We start from the raw sequence: 13,568 nt of genomic DNA on the forward strand, positions 1-13,568 counted from the left end.
ATATATACCGGCAATGGAGATTATATGGAATTATTTTGCTGAATCGATTTCACATCGAATTGAATGGGCATACTCTCAATCTTTTATTTGTATGTAATTTGATTCAATCGTTTAACACTTAATATATATTCCTTTCTTTGTTGTTATAACTTTCACCTTTGTTTGACTGTTTTATTCTTTTCTTTCTTTTGATGACATTGTTATCTGATTCAATTTTCTTTAACTCATACGGAAATGGGATCAAGAAAAGATTTAGTATCACAATAAAAAAACAAAATTCAAAGTTTAGTCATGCATGATAGGAACTGGCTGATATATATATATATATATATATATATATATATATATATATATATATATATATATATTCTTTGACATGTATTTTCATAATTATTTAACTATGATGTCATGATTTGATCCATTTTAATTTAACTGCTTGAATTATTTGTCCAACACCTAGTGGAAGAATGGTTTCTTTTTGGGTTGGTTAAAAAAAAGAGAGCGAATTAGCAGACAGCCTAAACTCTAGTATTTGTATTTTAGGTTGTGGGACCTAATCATTACACCCCAAACCAACCATAAGTTGTGGGTCATATGCACCTTATGGCTGATGTGGATCATATACGTATATAATTTTGGGAGTTAGAGGAGTCTTAGAAAGTGCACTCCAAGTGATACTTTACATTTTAGTTCAAGTTTTACGGGGGCCAAGGATCCAAATTACGTTTTTGACCCTACCTTCACTAAGTAACCATGTAAAGAATGGTTTTAACAAAAAAAATTCTTTTTTTTTGGTGGTGGAGGTGGGCGGGGGGTGTAAACGAATCAAATTTGAATCGAATTAGGCAATATCCGAATTCGAATCCGATTAGAAAATCTGATACCCGAATTCGATTCAATATCCAATAGATATAGAAAATTAATATTTGAATATTCAATTCGATTTGATTCGAATTCGACCAATTAATTATTTTAGGTAATTAATAAATATATAAAATAAATATTTTATTTATATAAAGTATATAAATTATTTTATATATAAATTTACAAAACATTTAAATATTTTATATATTATATATAAGAATTAAATAATCGATTGAATTCGGATATTTATTGAATTAAATCAGGTCATATCCGAATTCGACCGATTAGATATTCAAATTATCTGAATTTGATTCGATTGTTTCGAATCTCGAATTCAAAATCGGATTTTCGAATACAATTGACACCCCTAGGGGGGCAAGGATCCCCCACCAATATACTTGGCTCCCCCTACCCACAGCCCAAGCACATATGATATGTTCTTATATATTGTTAAATGTATTAGAAATAGATATAATTGGTAGTATTTATTGATGAAAAAAAATACTTTTAGCATAATATTTAATGAGAAAAAAATAGGTATTTATAACTTATATATAAAACTTAATGAGAAAATTAAATGAACTAAAAAATAATAATATTTGTATTAGAAAACCCCACGAACTCATCTGTACTTTTAATTAAAAACTTTTAACTTATAAATTTAATATGATCCATAAGATCGGAATTCGATATGAGATTAGCCCCAGTTCTGGATGAAAGAGAAATTCGGCAAAGACCAAGTCTAACCCCAATGAGAATTGAATTGGGCTTCAGTCAGTGCAAAGCTCATTTATACAGCGTTTAGAGTCTTAGATTGGGAACATTTCCATATTTATGTGTTTTATTTCATAGGAACATAAACTATTTGCCAACTGATGATGTCTCAGTTGGTAGGTTCTTGACTTGTCAGAGTAGAGACTTGGGATTAAATCCCGCTGCCACCAAGGGTTGGGGGGGTAATATGGGCTACCCCTGTTATGTAGCCCCATGAAACCAACAAAAAAACTTACTATTCGAAAGGTGTGAGCATGGGCTTGCACTGACCGAAGCCAGCGTTCAGTCAGCCAAGACAAGAGGACCCACCGATACAATTCCTAACCCCGATCAGACGGGTAACAATTTATTACCCGATCACCATGCACCCCACAATCGCCATTGGTGCGCTCGAAAATCTACGGTCAAAGCTAGAGAGTATGCACCAAGTCCACCCAATCCCAATGGGTCTTTCTCATTTTTGCTCTTTATTCAAGAGTGGAGACTTTCTTTTTTTTGGTAATACAGGAGTGGAGACTTGGGGGCGGTGATCCAAGGCATCTCCTACCCGACCCGGCCCACATGCTCAGTCCGGTCCACTTACAATTTCTGGTTCTCAGACGCGGCTCAAAGTCAAAGTCCTCCACTCAGCCCTTCCTTCTCCCCTCGTCTTGCTCCACGAATCATATTGATTTCCTTTAGTTTTCGGCATCATTTTCAGACTTTTATATAGACGCAGTTTTCCGCGCTCTCCTTAATACACAACAATCACCTCTCTCTCTCTCTCTCTCTCTCTGTGGGTGTAATGTAAAACAGGCAGCAAGTGCAGTCGACCAGAGTCGGTCTTTCCGGAATCAATTCTCTGGGTCTTTCGATTTTAACGTCGCACCACTGCCCTACTGTTTCCTTCCCGGCGACTTGACTTGAGCTATCCCAGGACGTACGGTAGTGGCAAGGAGAGGCAGACAAATAGATAGGTTTGTAAAGGATGGCCGGAGACGGAGGTGGTCGTTCTTTGGAGGAGACGCCGACATGGGCAGTTGCCACTGTCTGTTTCGTGCTGGTTGCCATTTCGATTATAATTGAACACATCATTCACCTCATTGGAAAGGTAAAATAAAAAGTCGAAGGACTTACAGCTGGAATTCTCCAAAACAAAACCAAACGAGAATCGATCGGTAGAATAATATTATTAACTCTTCCTCTTCTTTGCAGTGGTTAACAAAAAGACACAAGCGAGCTCTATATGAATCACTCGAAAAGATTAAATCCGGTAGGGCATCTTCTTATATATGCTTCATGAACACGTAATTCTTGTTTAAATTGAACTTAATCTGACAATGATTGTTTTGCTTCTGAAGAGCTTATGTTACTGGGATTCATATCCTTGCTCCTCACGGTAGGACAAGGACTCATCTCGGAGATTTGCATACCAAAGTCGGTAGGAAATAGCTGGCACCCATGTAATAAGAAAGAAGAGGCAAAATTAGATGCGGAGAAAGAAAGCGATGACCCGGAGGAGCACCACCGGAGACTTCTCATGATTGCAGACTCCGGTGGGAGCTTCCGCCGTGTCTTAGCCGCAGGAGGAACTGACAAATGTGCAGCCAAGGTGTGACTCACTCCTTTCATCTTTAATTTCCATATATTTGGTGCTTCGTCAACATTCAACAAAACAATCATATAAAATTCGTAATATATATATATATATATATATAATTTAATTGATCATGTAGTAATGAAAAGTTAAATTGGAGTTGTGTCCAAAACTCTGGTATGTTTTGAGCTCATATGCATGCATGCACGGCTTTTGGTTTTTTGCAGGGAAAAGTACCATTTGTGTCGTCAGAGGGTATCCACCAACTTCACATTTTCATCTTCGTTCTGGCTGTTTTTCATGTGCTCTATTGCATCATCACCATGGCTTTGGGTAGACTCAAGGTCAGCCCTATTCAATCACATTCATGGTTGAGGGACCAAAAATCAAAAAAATAGAAAAGGAAACATTGACCAAAGTGTTGTTTGGATGGGCAGATGAGAAGATGGAAAGCGTGGGAAAGGGAAACCAAGACGATTGAATATCAGTTCTCTCATGGTAATTAAGTAGATGATCTGATCCTTAATTTAATCCTGTTTGTCCTAATTAATTAATGCTCTATAATCATCGTGTGATAAAGCTGGGTTTTTTCCTATGTTGTTTGTTGGTGTGGCACTGTGGCAGACCCGGAGAGGTTCAGATTCGCACGGGAAACATCCTTCGGGCGAAGGCATCTGAGTTTCTGGAGCAAGACCCCGGCTCTCCTCTGGATCGTAAAAAAACAACAAATCCCTGATTTAATTAATTTTCATCTTAAATTTCAGAAAATTCTTTTTTGTATTAATAATTAATATTTGGCATCCACACTATTAGGAGTTTCTATTATGCTCCTTCATGTAAATTGGAAACGAACATCCCTGAAGTCTGAACAGGTTTTTAATTTCTTTACCAGATTAAAATAGAAACGGAATTGATCTCTCTTTAATTATTTTTTTTTTTAAGGGTAGTAGTCTAGCTAGCTAGTAGAGTGGGGGAGAAGTATCTAGTGAAGGGAGGATCCATCATCAATTGAATTAACCAGGGTGATTATGGGCTAAGAATTCGACTAATGACCCAAGATGATTATGGATCAGGCCAACCCAAGAACTTTGTATAAAAGCCTTTACCCAACCCAATCTCACATGAATTGGACCTAAAATGTTAATCCAGCCCGGCTTTTACAGGGTCCCCGACTGGGCTTCCAGTCAGTCTCTTCAGGCCTTGACATTAACAAGCTTAGTCAGTGTGACGGGACAAATAAAAGAACCAAGACCTTTTCAAGTAGATATTATTGACGTGGTAGCACATTAATAATAATTATAAAATAAACTCGCCACTCCCCATCTATTGGTTATTTAGGGTCATAAGTCTTGAGACAGGAAGGATGACGCAAGTAGGTAGGTAGGCTGACAAGTCGAAAACGGAGGTAACGGTCTGTTTTGCCTTTTAAATGAGTAACGGTCAATTTAATTAACAGGAGGGATGAGGGATGACGCAAGTAGAAATCAAATGGATTTTGAAAACAAAATTGGCTATTGTTTGTAATGTAAAACCAACCCCTCAAAGTTAACATTAATATAACGCCCAACAAAGAAAACATCAATTTTTCAGGACTGATTTGGGCATATATAAAATATGCACCCCTTTTTCAAAAGATGGGATCCGCCCAAATCATTCTTTAATTCAGCTCCCCAATTCTCAAGATTATTATATATTATTGGGTTATGTGGTTAATAAATCAACTTTGTTATTTGCAGGTTTGTTTCTTCAGGCAATTTGTCAGATCAGTTCCAAAGGTTGACTACTTGACCCTGAGACATGGCTTCATTACGGTAATTAAGCTGGATTTTTATCATATAACTATACATAACAAAATGCAATCCATATATGAATTAATAGAAATTTTGTTATACATCCATTCATTAAACCAGCTCCTTTGTTGTTCCGTGGGTATTTCAGGCACATTTGGCCCCTCAAAGTCACACCCAATTTGACTTTCAGAAGTACATTAACAGATCTCTTGAAGAAGATTTCAAGGTTGTAGTCGGTATAAGGTAAAGAATCACTCAACCTAAAGCTTAAGCTGTTATATGAGGTGGTTCCTCGATATGCTTTTATTCTACTTCATCTCCTCACGCAAAAGTCCATCGGGCTTGAAGTGAGAGCAAGCATAGTTTGTCCTGAAATTTAATTAATTATAATGGGAGAACAAGAATTTAACACTAAACCATTTGGTTAAACACCTTTTGATACTATCTCAAAGAATCCTTCAACCTAAATCTTAAGCTGTCATCACATCTCTCTCTCTCTCTATCTATCTGACATGGAAACTAACTTTTTTGACATTTTGTGTCTGAATGTGTATAGCCCGACAGTTTGGTTCTTCGCGGTGCTGTTCTTATTATTAAACACACATGGTAAGGAAATTAGACCATTATTAAGTTGTAGATTGCTGGTTCCAATTCATATGAATTTGCCCAAAGACTATTAATGAATGTTGTGTGCAGACTGGCATTCTTATCTATGGCTACCCTTCCTTCCTTTGATTGTAAGTCTCATTTTCTGCGCATCGACTCCCCAAATCCGTCGTGATCAGTAGGTTGTAGGTGATAGATGATGCATATTGATCGTTGACTGGGCCTTTAATTTGCAGATCATTCTGCTGCTGGGAACAAAGCTACAGGTGGTCATAACAAAGATGGGGCTCAGAATTCAGGAGAGAGGAGAGGTGGTCAAAGGTGTCCCAGTGGTTGAACCGGGCGATGACCTCTTCTGGTTCAATCGCCCCCGCCTCATTCTCTATCTCATCCACTTCGTTCTTTTTCAGGTGCTCTCTTCTCTCTCTCCTCCAGGCATGTTCTTCCATTCCATGTGCTTATTGTTTTCTTTGCTGACTTTTAATTGTTTTCTGGTTACGTACGCCTTTGCAGAATGCCTTCCAGCTGGCTTTCCTCGTATGGACTTGGGTAAGCCATCTGACTTGATCCAATTCACTTGTTTTACTCCTTCAACACACCATCTTAAATCTTATTAACCCTCTATTTGCTTTCTGTTTCAGTATGAATTTGGGCGCAAGTCTTGCTTTCATGAGCACACAGAAGACCTGGTTATCAGAATCTCAATGGGGTAAGCTTTTAATAAGACTTAATTAAGATGGGGATGCTTCACCTTCTCTCATTTTATACATCATTGCATTTTTTTCCTTAAGCGGCTTGGAACCTCCTCAAATATTAAACTGAGCCTTTTACAGCCCAAGCATTGGCCAGCCCCATTTAAGTTTGGGTTCACCCGAGCACAGATCCAGACCTAGGTCCAGTGCGTGATAAGTCGGACTGACCACAATCTTGTACAAATTCAATTCGGGCTTCAACCTGGCCCAATCCCCAAACTTTTTTTCTCAGGCTAGGTCCAGGTCTGCCTAGGCCTGGCCCGATGCTAACCCCTATTTGAGTATTCGTGTCGTGCAATTGGGCAACTTAGTGGTGTAATGTGGGCCGGTATGGCCCACTTTTTCGGGCTGCCCATACTGTAGCGGACCAAGACCATGCCTATCTGGCCAAGAATCTCTCGAAAGGGAGCCAGTCAGCCAGGCATATCCCGTGGTGTGAGGAAAAGATCCGTTCTCAACCATAACCATATCCCTTAGGTATTGTTTTGTTAATGAATTTATTTACAACAAAAAAAAAAAAAACAAAGAAAGAAAGAAAGAAAGAAAATCTAATAGTATGAAACTGGTGATGATGAATGGACAGGGTACTGGTACAGATCCTCTGTAGCTATGTCACTCTCCCTCTCTACGCCTTGGTAACACAGGTCAGTTGTTAATTTGATTTCCTGATCAGTTTAGAATTCTAAATCCTCTACCGCAATATATATGAATAAATATTGGGAACAGATGGGTTCGAGTATGAGGCCTACCATATTCAACGAAAGAGTGGCCACAGCACTACGAAATTGGCACCACAGAGCGAGGAAGCACCTAAAACAGAACGGCCACGGGCGGTCAGGATCGGTGACACCCATTTCCAGTAGGCCAACAACCCCTAGGCATGGCTTTTCCCCGGTTCATCTGTTGCTTAACACCCATCGCAGTGATCATGCCGACAGCATTCATACGTCTCCTAGATTCTCAAACTTGGACAATGAGCAACGGGAGGGTGAAGGGACGCCCTCCCCCTCGTCGTATCACCACCACCACCATGAACGTTGGTTGGGAGGACAGGACAGGGAAGCCCATGAGGCTGAGGCCACCACTCCACCTACGGCTCCTCCTGTACATACTCAACATGTAATTGAAATGAGCTCTGCCGACTTCTCTTTCGTCAAGAGTTGATGATGTGCATACAACGGTGGGAGGTGAGCACTTTGGAGGAGACTATTCGGAAATTCAAACCAACGCCTTTCGGATGAATGGTGTGCATCTTTATTCTTTCAGGAATTTTGCCACAAAATGGACACACAAATCTTAATTTCTTTTTACCATGTATCAACGATGATTATTTTCGTTTGTACTTCACTTACTAATGCTTATTTTGTATACACCGATCTCTGGGAATCTCCACAATATTGAATACAAATTCCACTTACGAGTTACGCCTCCTTAGTTTGTTTGTAGTGCAATTTTATTTTCATTGGCGCAAATTAATTTGAAGGCTCTAAACGGAAAACATTGGCCTTGGCATTCTACTTTAATACAGCTGCATACATTTGACTGAATATTATATCAATACCAGGACCAGGCCCAACTCATTGATAGAAATAACCCAAGGATGGCCACTGTAGATGTTATGCATGTGCTAAGGCGGTAAGGCCCACACCCACATCCACATGTGCATTAACATTATTATCAATACAATAAGAATTAAGAAAAGATTAGATGAGTATGATCACAGAGTTGACTTGATCCCAAATTATTATGTGTAGGCACTAGCAAGGTTTTGGGTATGGTAGATGTGAAAAACAAAACAGATCAATTTAAATTATGGGCCATAACTAATGGCGTCCCTAGATTCAAATCTAAGGGTAATTTGAATAGTATCTACAGACTTTCCGGTAGAGCGATATGTACGAAGAAGCGGATTAAACATTTATTACACACTACGAACTACCCAAGAAAGAGATCCTTGTCTCGCGTTACACAGTACCATCTCTCTCTCTCTCTCTCTCGGGTGTTTGAGTTGTCGGATCTTCTTCGGCGACAACAACAGCCGCAACAGGAACAAACAGTAATGGCCAGAGGTGCATCACAGTCTCAGGCTTCGTCTTCAACGTCTGGTCGGCCGGGTGTCGTCGGCATAGCGCCGCGCGGATCTGCCGCAGCGGCAGCAGGGATGCGGCGCCGGAGAGTTGGAGCCAGCGGTGGAGGCGGATCCGGCGGGTTTGGCGGTGGCGGGAGCGGAAGCAACATGTTGAGGTTCTACACCGACGATGCCCCTGGCTTGAAGATCACTCCTACTGTCGTCCTCGTTATGAGCCTCTGCTTCATCGGCTTCGTTACTGCTCTCCACGTCTTCGGTAAGCTCTACCGCTACAGATCTGGTGGCGGAGCTTGATTCAAGAGTCGACTCTCTGATCTTATCCATCTTAAACAGATGCAATTAGGTCTCAATTGGTCATCGGATCGCACGTATTTTGCACTGTAAATTTCCTCCATGTTTCAAACTTATTTCCTTAGTCTGGTCTTTAGTTTATAGGTCTCTTCTATATAGTGCTTTTGTTTGCCCTTGATGTTCTTCTAAACGAGACGGAGAGTTCTGCTTTGCTGATTTGGCAATCGTTGATTGAATGATGGAGGCACATATGGCTGAACCCTTTCAATCGCGTCTGTCGATCGATTTGGTTTTATTTGTTGTATTTCCCCTGAGCTAATGACCTCTTGAGATCGGAAAACTTAGTCGTAATTAACCTCTTTAGTAGGTTATCGCCGTTTTTCTTTTGTGACCTGTTCTTGCCTGAGAAGGTTTCTGTAGTACTTGGTTTATTTGCAGTGCACTTTCATTTGCACTGATGCAAAAGTTTGATAGTGCAAATGAGTTGAGAGAAAATTATGATGTACTTTTGTTTCAGGTTTGTACATTGTGTTATTTGTTTGCATTGCAAATGAAGTAGAGCACTAGAGCCTGAAGCAAAGCAAAGTGAAACCTGGAGCTAAAAATAACCAGAACTTGCACTCTTCTCATTTGCATTCCCATCCATTTCTACTAGTGCAAATGAACTTCCAGTGCAAACAAATGGAACTCTAATAATGATGCATAGGAAGAGGAAGTAATGCCGGATGATGGATTTTTTACGCGAATGGTACAACCAACATAGCTTATTTGCTCAATCCATGTAGTAGGGATTCTCTCCGATCAAGTGGAAACTCTCATTTACATATCTGCAGTTAAGTTAGCTAGTACTAATGATATTTTCAGGCACTTTTTGCTGGTGTAATTCTCACACATCTCTGGGTGTGCTTCATGGCTGAGTTATTGTCCTGTCACCATGACCAAGTGCTTCTGTTTCTTTACTCAAAGGCTTCCCTTATACACCGTATAGGGGCTGTTCAAATTTCTTCCTGCTTAGAAATGAACTTTGTTATATATTTAGTGGTTGCAATTCCTTTCTTGTCCATATACATTTACTGTTACTTGGAGAAATACATAGTTATTGTAATGGTCACATGCTTTTCTCCAAGTACTTTATGTTATTTAGGGATAAGAAGTACTAACAGGGAAAGGACAGAGATGAAGGGATAAATCAAATGCTGTACAAGTAAATCTTCTATTGATTGATAATTACAAGTAGCCTGCATAATTTACAACTAGTAATTACCAGCACAGTGAGCAGGCCTCTACTGTTTTAACATTGCTGAAAAGTTCTGTGTGATTTTGTTTGACAAATTAGTCATAATTCTTGATGGCTATAAGCATCACCTTGCTACATCTTTTTTAGAGTTGATTGTGAATCTAGTTTCTTGCATCATTGAAAATGTTATAGACTAATAGCAAAGAGTACTGAGCTTTGTACAGAGGAAAGGGTAATAGGAAACATAGGGTAGAGATACTGTAAATAAGATTCTACATAAATGAAATCATAGACATTTAACTGAATAGACATGGAACCTATATCAATTAAGTTTGTGTCAGGGGAATATGATCAGTACATATGCAACATAGGTAAAACTAAATAAAAGCTTTGGAAGGGATTTTGTAAAGGGTCTATCAATTCAAGAATCTGAAACAAGGATAGTATTTTTAGGGGGATGCATGAATGAAATGAATTTGCAGAGAGGAATTGGATGTTGGACCTATTCTTGGTTTGCAATGACATTTGATGTTGTAATAGCAAGAATTTACCATTGCAAGCTGAGATGACTTCTAAGTGGATCAAAGAAGACTGATAGAGTCTAGTAACAAAGCAAATGCCGACGGTCTGCTCCTGGATGTTTATCATAAGATGGCCAAGAGATGGTGGAAATGATGGGCTAAGAGTTGATAGTTTTTTTTTTTTTTTTTTTTTTATCAGTAACAGTGAATTTTATTAATAAGAAGGAAAAGCTAAATTACAAGGTAAGGAGCTAAAAAATCTTAACCCCTAGATACCCTATAAACCCGAATTCATGAAACAATTACAAAACAGCCCAAAACATTGAGTTTCTGTTCACCCCTTGCCTAGCTAGACCATCTGCCAGTGCATTAGCACTTCTCACTATCCATGTACAATGGATTTCAATATCCTTGGTGAGCCACTTGAATTTCCTCTTTTCGTTGCTATATTTCCAGAGTGTAGAACTGTCCTCTTTTAGCCAATTTACTACAATTTCAGAATCACCTTCTATGATCAGTTTTTTACAGTTCGTTTCCTTAGCCTTTTGAATCCCTTCAAGAGCTCCTAGGATCTCAGCCCTCAGAGAATCACCCACCCCAATTGGACCAGAATACATAGCTAGCAGGTTCCCATTTTCATCCCTTATTACTCCCCCAGCTCCGGAGGGCCCTGGATTACCCATGCTGCTGCTGTCAAAATTCAGTTTGGTAAATCCCTGAGGTGGAGGTGTCCAGCAGGAATTTGAGGTCTTCCTGATTGAGCCTAACTCCGCAATCTCCTTCCACTTTCTGGCCATGTCATCAACTGAACACTACAAACAGCTCCAAAGTTTTTAACCAGTGAATCACCCTAATGTGGATACTTTCCAGAATAACTTCCAGGCTTCTCTCCTCATCAGAAAATACCCTTAAATTTCTCTCCTCCCAAACAGTCCAACACACTGCAGCCCTACCACATCTCCACATGATCTTGGCCCTTTTGGTTAACCCGTTAGGCATGGAAGTAAATAAGCTTTGCACATCCAAAGGGGGAGTCTCTTAAACTTTGTTTAAGAGAATATTCCTGATTAGTACCCTGTACTTTGGGCCTAATGCCACTTTTGGTTCAGTATCCGAACTTTCAAAATGTGTCAATCCAGTACCTACCGTTAACCAACTGTTAATCAGCCGTTAAGTGGCATTTGAAAAAGACACAAATGCCCTTCAAGTGTCATCTAATTTTCTTTATTAACCATTCAAACATTGACAAAAATTTAACAATCCCAAATCCCTGCTTCTTCTATTCAAGTTGGGGTCACGTCTCAATGGACATTTTGGACCCCAACTTTCTTGAATAAAAGAGGCAAGGATTTTAGGACTGTTAATTTTTTGTCAATGTTTGGATGGTTGATAAAAAGTTAGGTGACACTCGAAGGGCATTTGTGTCTTTTTCAAATGCCATTTAACAGCTGGTTAACGGTAGGTACTGGATTGATACATTTTGAAAGTTTGGGTACTGAATTGTTGCATGTTAAAGTTCGGGGACCAAAGTGGCATTAGGCCGAAAGTACAGGATACTAATCAGGAACTTTCCCTTTATTTTATTTTTGAATAGCTAAGAGTATTTGTTGATGTGTAAATAGCCAGAAAATAGCTACAGTGGCACCCATGCACACCAAGGTACACTGGGAAGTTACAGAGAGAATATAGTTATAATATTTTTTATGAGAAAATATAATTCTAATATTTTTATGAGAAAATATAATTCTAATATTTTTATGAGAAAATATAATTCTGATATGCACCAAGCCAATGGAGAATATGAATTGTCTATACTTGATGATGAAGCAAAATGTAATATTTTGGCTTTAGGGGCCTTGCTTTTAGATTTCTACATCAGGATATTATATAGCATGTTTTTTTTTTTCGTTAATCAAATATAGCATGTAGTTTGTTCCTACACTGAGTCATCTTTGAATTATTGGGAGATAAATGACTATACCTTGTTTGGAAAAGTACTACTTGGTGAGCCATGTTTTCTGTTGATGTCTTTGGAGTTTGGATTTGGGAGCTGAAAGCATATTTTCTTCCAGTTTTCCTTCTCCACTGTTGTATCTCTAAGTATCTTATTTCCATAGTTTCCCACCACGCTGGTTTCAATCTCCCTTCATCCTCCAAAATATCTTTTTTTTTTTTTTTACTTTTCTTCATTTTAATACCTCAACCTCCCAAGTTGGATAGGCTTATCAGTTAATCACATTCAGAGTTAGAGTTGATGGATGATTTGTTGGCTAGTTCTTTGTGATTATATTTACTGCATTACAAGGTTTTTAAAATTGAACCAGACAATGAACCGTTCAGGGTCTGGTTTCTGGGTCGAACAGTCTGACCGTTTGAACTGAATGGATGGCCTATTCTGACAAAAAAAAGTAAAAATTTTAAAATATAAAAGACGGTTAAAAACCCAAAAGATGGTTCTGGGGTGAAATGGAACCAGTCAGGTAACCAGTTTCTGGTGTTTTCGGTCCGACCTTCCAGCCCAATTCGATTTTAAAAACATTGCTGCATTGTCAACAATCCTTGTCGTTTCTGCTGAGATGTAAATATCCAATGGCCCTTTTAAGGGGAATGTTGCACTTGCACCTAATCCAAGGATTATACTAGTATTTTGACCCAAATTAACGAACTCGCCAGCGTGTCTGATTGGGATTTTATCAATTTGGATGGGGTGGGCCTGTCCAAAAATTTGAATATCCTGAGAAGGGGCTTATCGGAAACTAGTGCATTTGAAAGAACTTATGGACAACTCAATAGGTTCTTGATTCTAAGCCTGTAAGCCAACTTCAGTGAGCTGGAAATTCACAAAAAAAAAAGGCCAAATTCAAGCACAAGAACAATGAACAATTTGCTGCATTTATGCAAGTTGAGTGCTTTCAGAAGGGCAAGGAATGGGCCAAAGAAGATATCAGTTGAGGTGGAAGGTTGAATAGAATTCATGGGGGCTACCATGAATAGATGGTTGAAGATTCATTAATAAATGCCAAGGGGTCTTTTTTTTTCTGGTGGTTGGTAGAAAAGAACTTTGTGAC

The 13,568-nt window shown here is 39.0% G+C and overlaps 2 protein-coding genes across 2 annotated transcripts; both read left to right on the forward strand.

The window, feature by feature from the left end:
• The first annotated feature begins 2,350 nt into the window (after positions 1 to 2,350).
• LOC104602656 (MLO-like protein 6) lies at positions 2,351 to 7,788 on the forward strand. Its single transcript, XM_010266433.2, has 15 exons — positions 2,351 to 2,728; positions 2,833 to 2,890; positions 2,979 to 3,229; positions 3,442 to 3,558; positions 3,652 to 3,712; positions 3,839 to 3,927; positions 4,951 to 5,025; positions 5,153 to 5,247; positions 5,561 to 5,610; positions 5,701 to 5,741; positions 5,847 to 6,020; positions 6,124 to 6,159; positions 6,252 to 6,319; positions 6,946 to 7,006; positions 7,089 to 7,788. Exons 1-15 carry the CDS (start codon positions 2,606 to 2,608, stop codon positions 7,524 to 7,526), a joined length of 1,737 nt encoding a protein of 578 aa, XP_010264735.1. The 5' UTR covers positions 2,351 to 2,605; the 3' UTR covers positions 7,527 to 7,788.
• Positions 7,789 to 8,248: 460 nt separating this feature from the next.
• Positions 8,249 to 9,131, forward strand: LOC104602655 (uncharacterized). Its single transcript, XM_010266432.3, has one exon. The coding sequence runs from the start codon at positions 8,422 to 8,424 to the stop codon at positions 8,743 to 8,745; it is 324 nt and encodes a 107-aa protein (XP_010264734.1). The 5' UTR covers positions 8,249 to 8,421; the 3' UTR covers positions 8,746 to 9,131.
• The last annotated feature ends 4,437 nt before the right edge of the window (positions 9,132 to 13,568 follow it).

Source organism: Nelumbo nucifera, chromosome 2, assembly GCF_055504915.1.
Source record: "Nelumbo nucifera cultivar China Antique chromosome 2, China Antique-T2T, whole genome shotgun sequence".
Classification (NCBI taxonomy): Eukaryota; Viridiplantae; Streptophyta; class Magnoliopsida; order Proteales; family Nelumbonaceae; genus Nelumbo; species Nelumbo nucifera.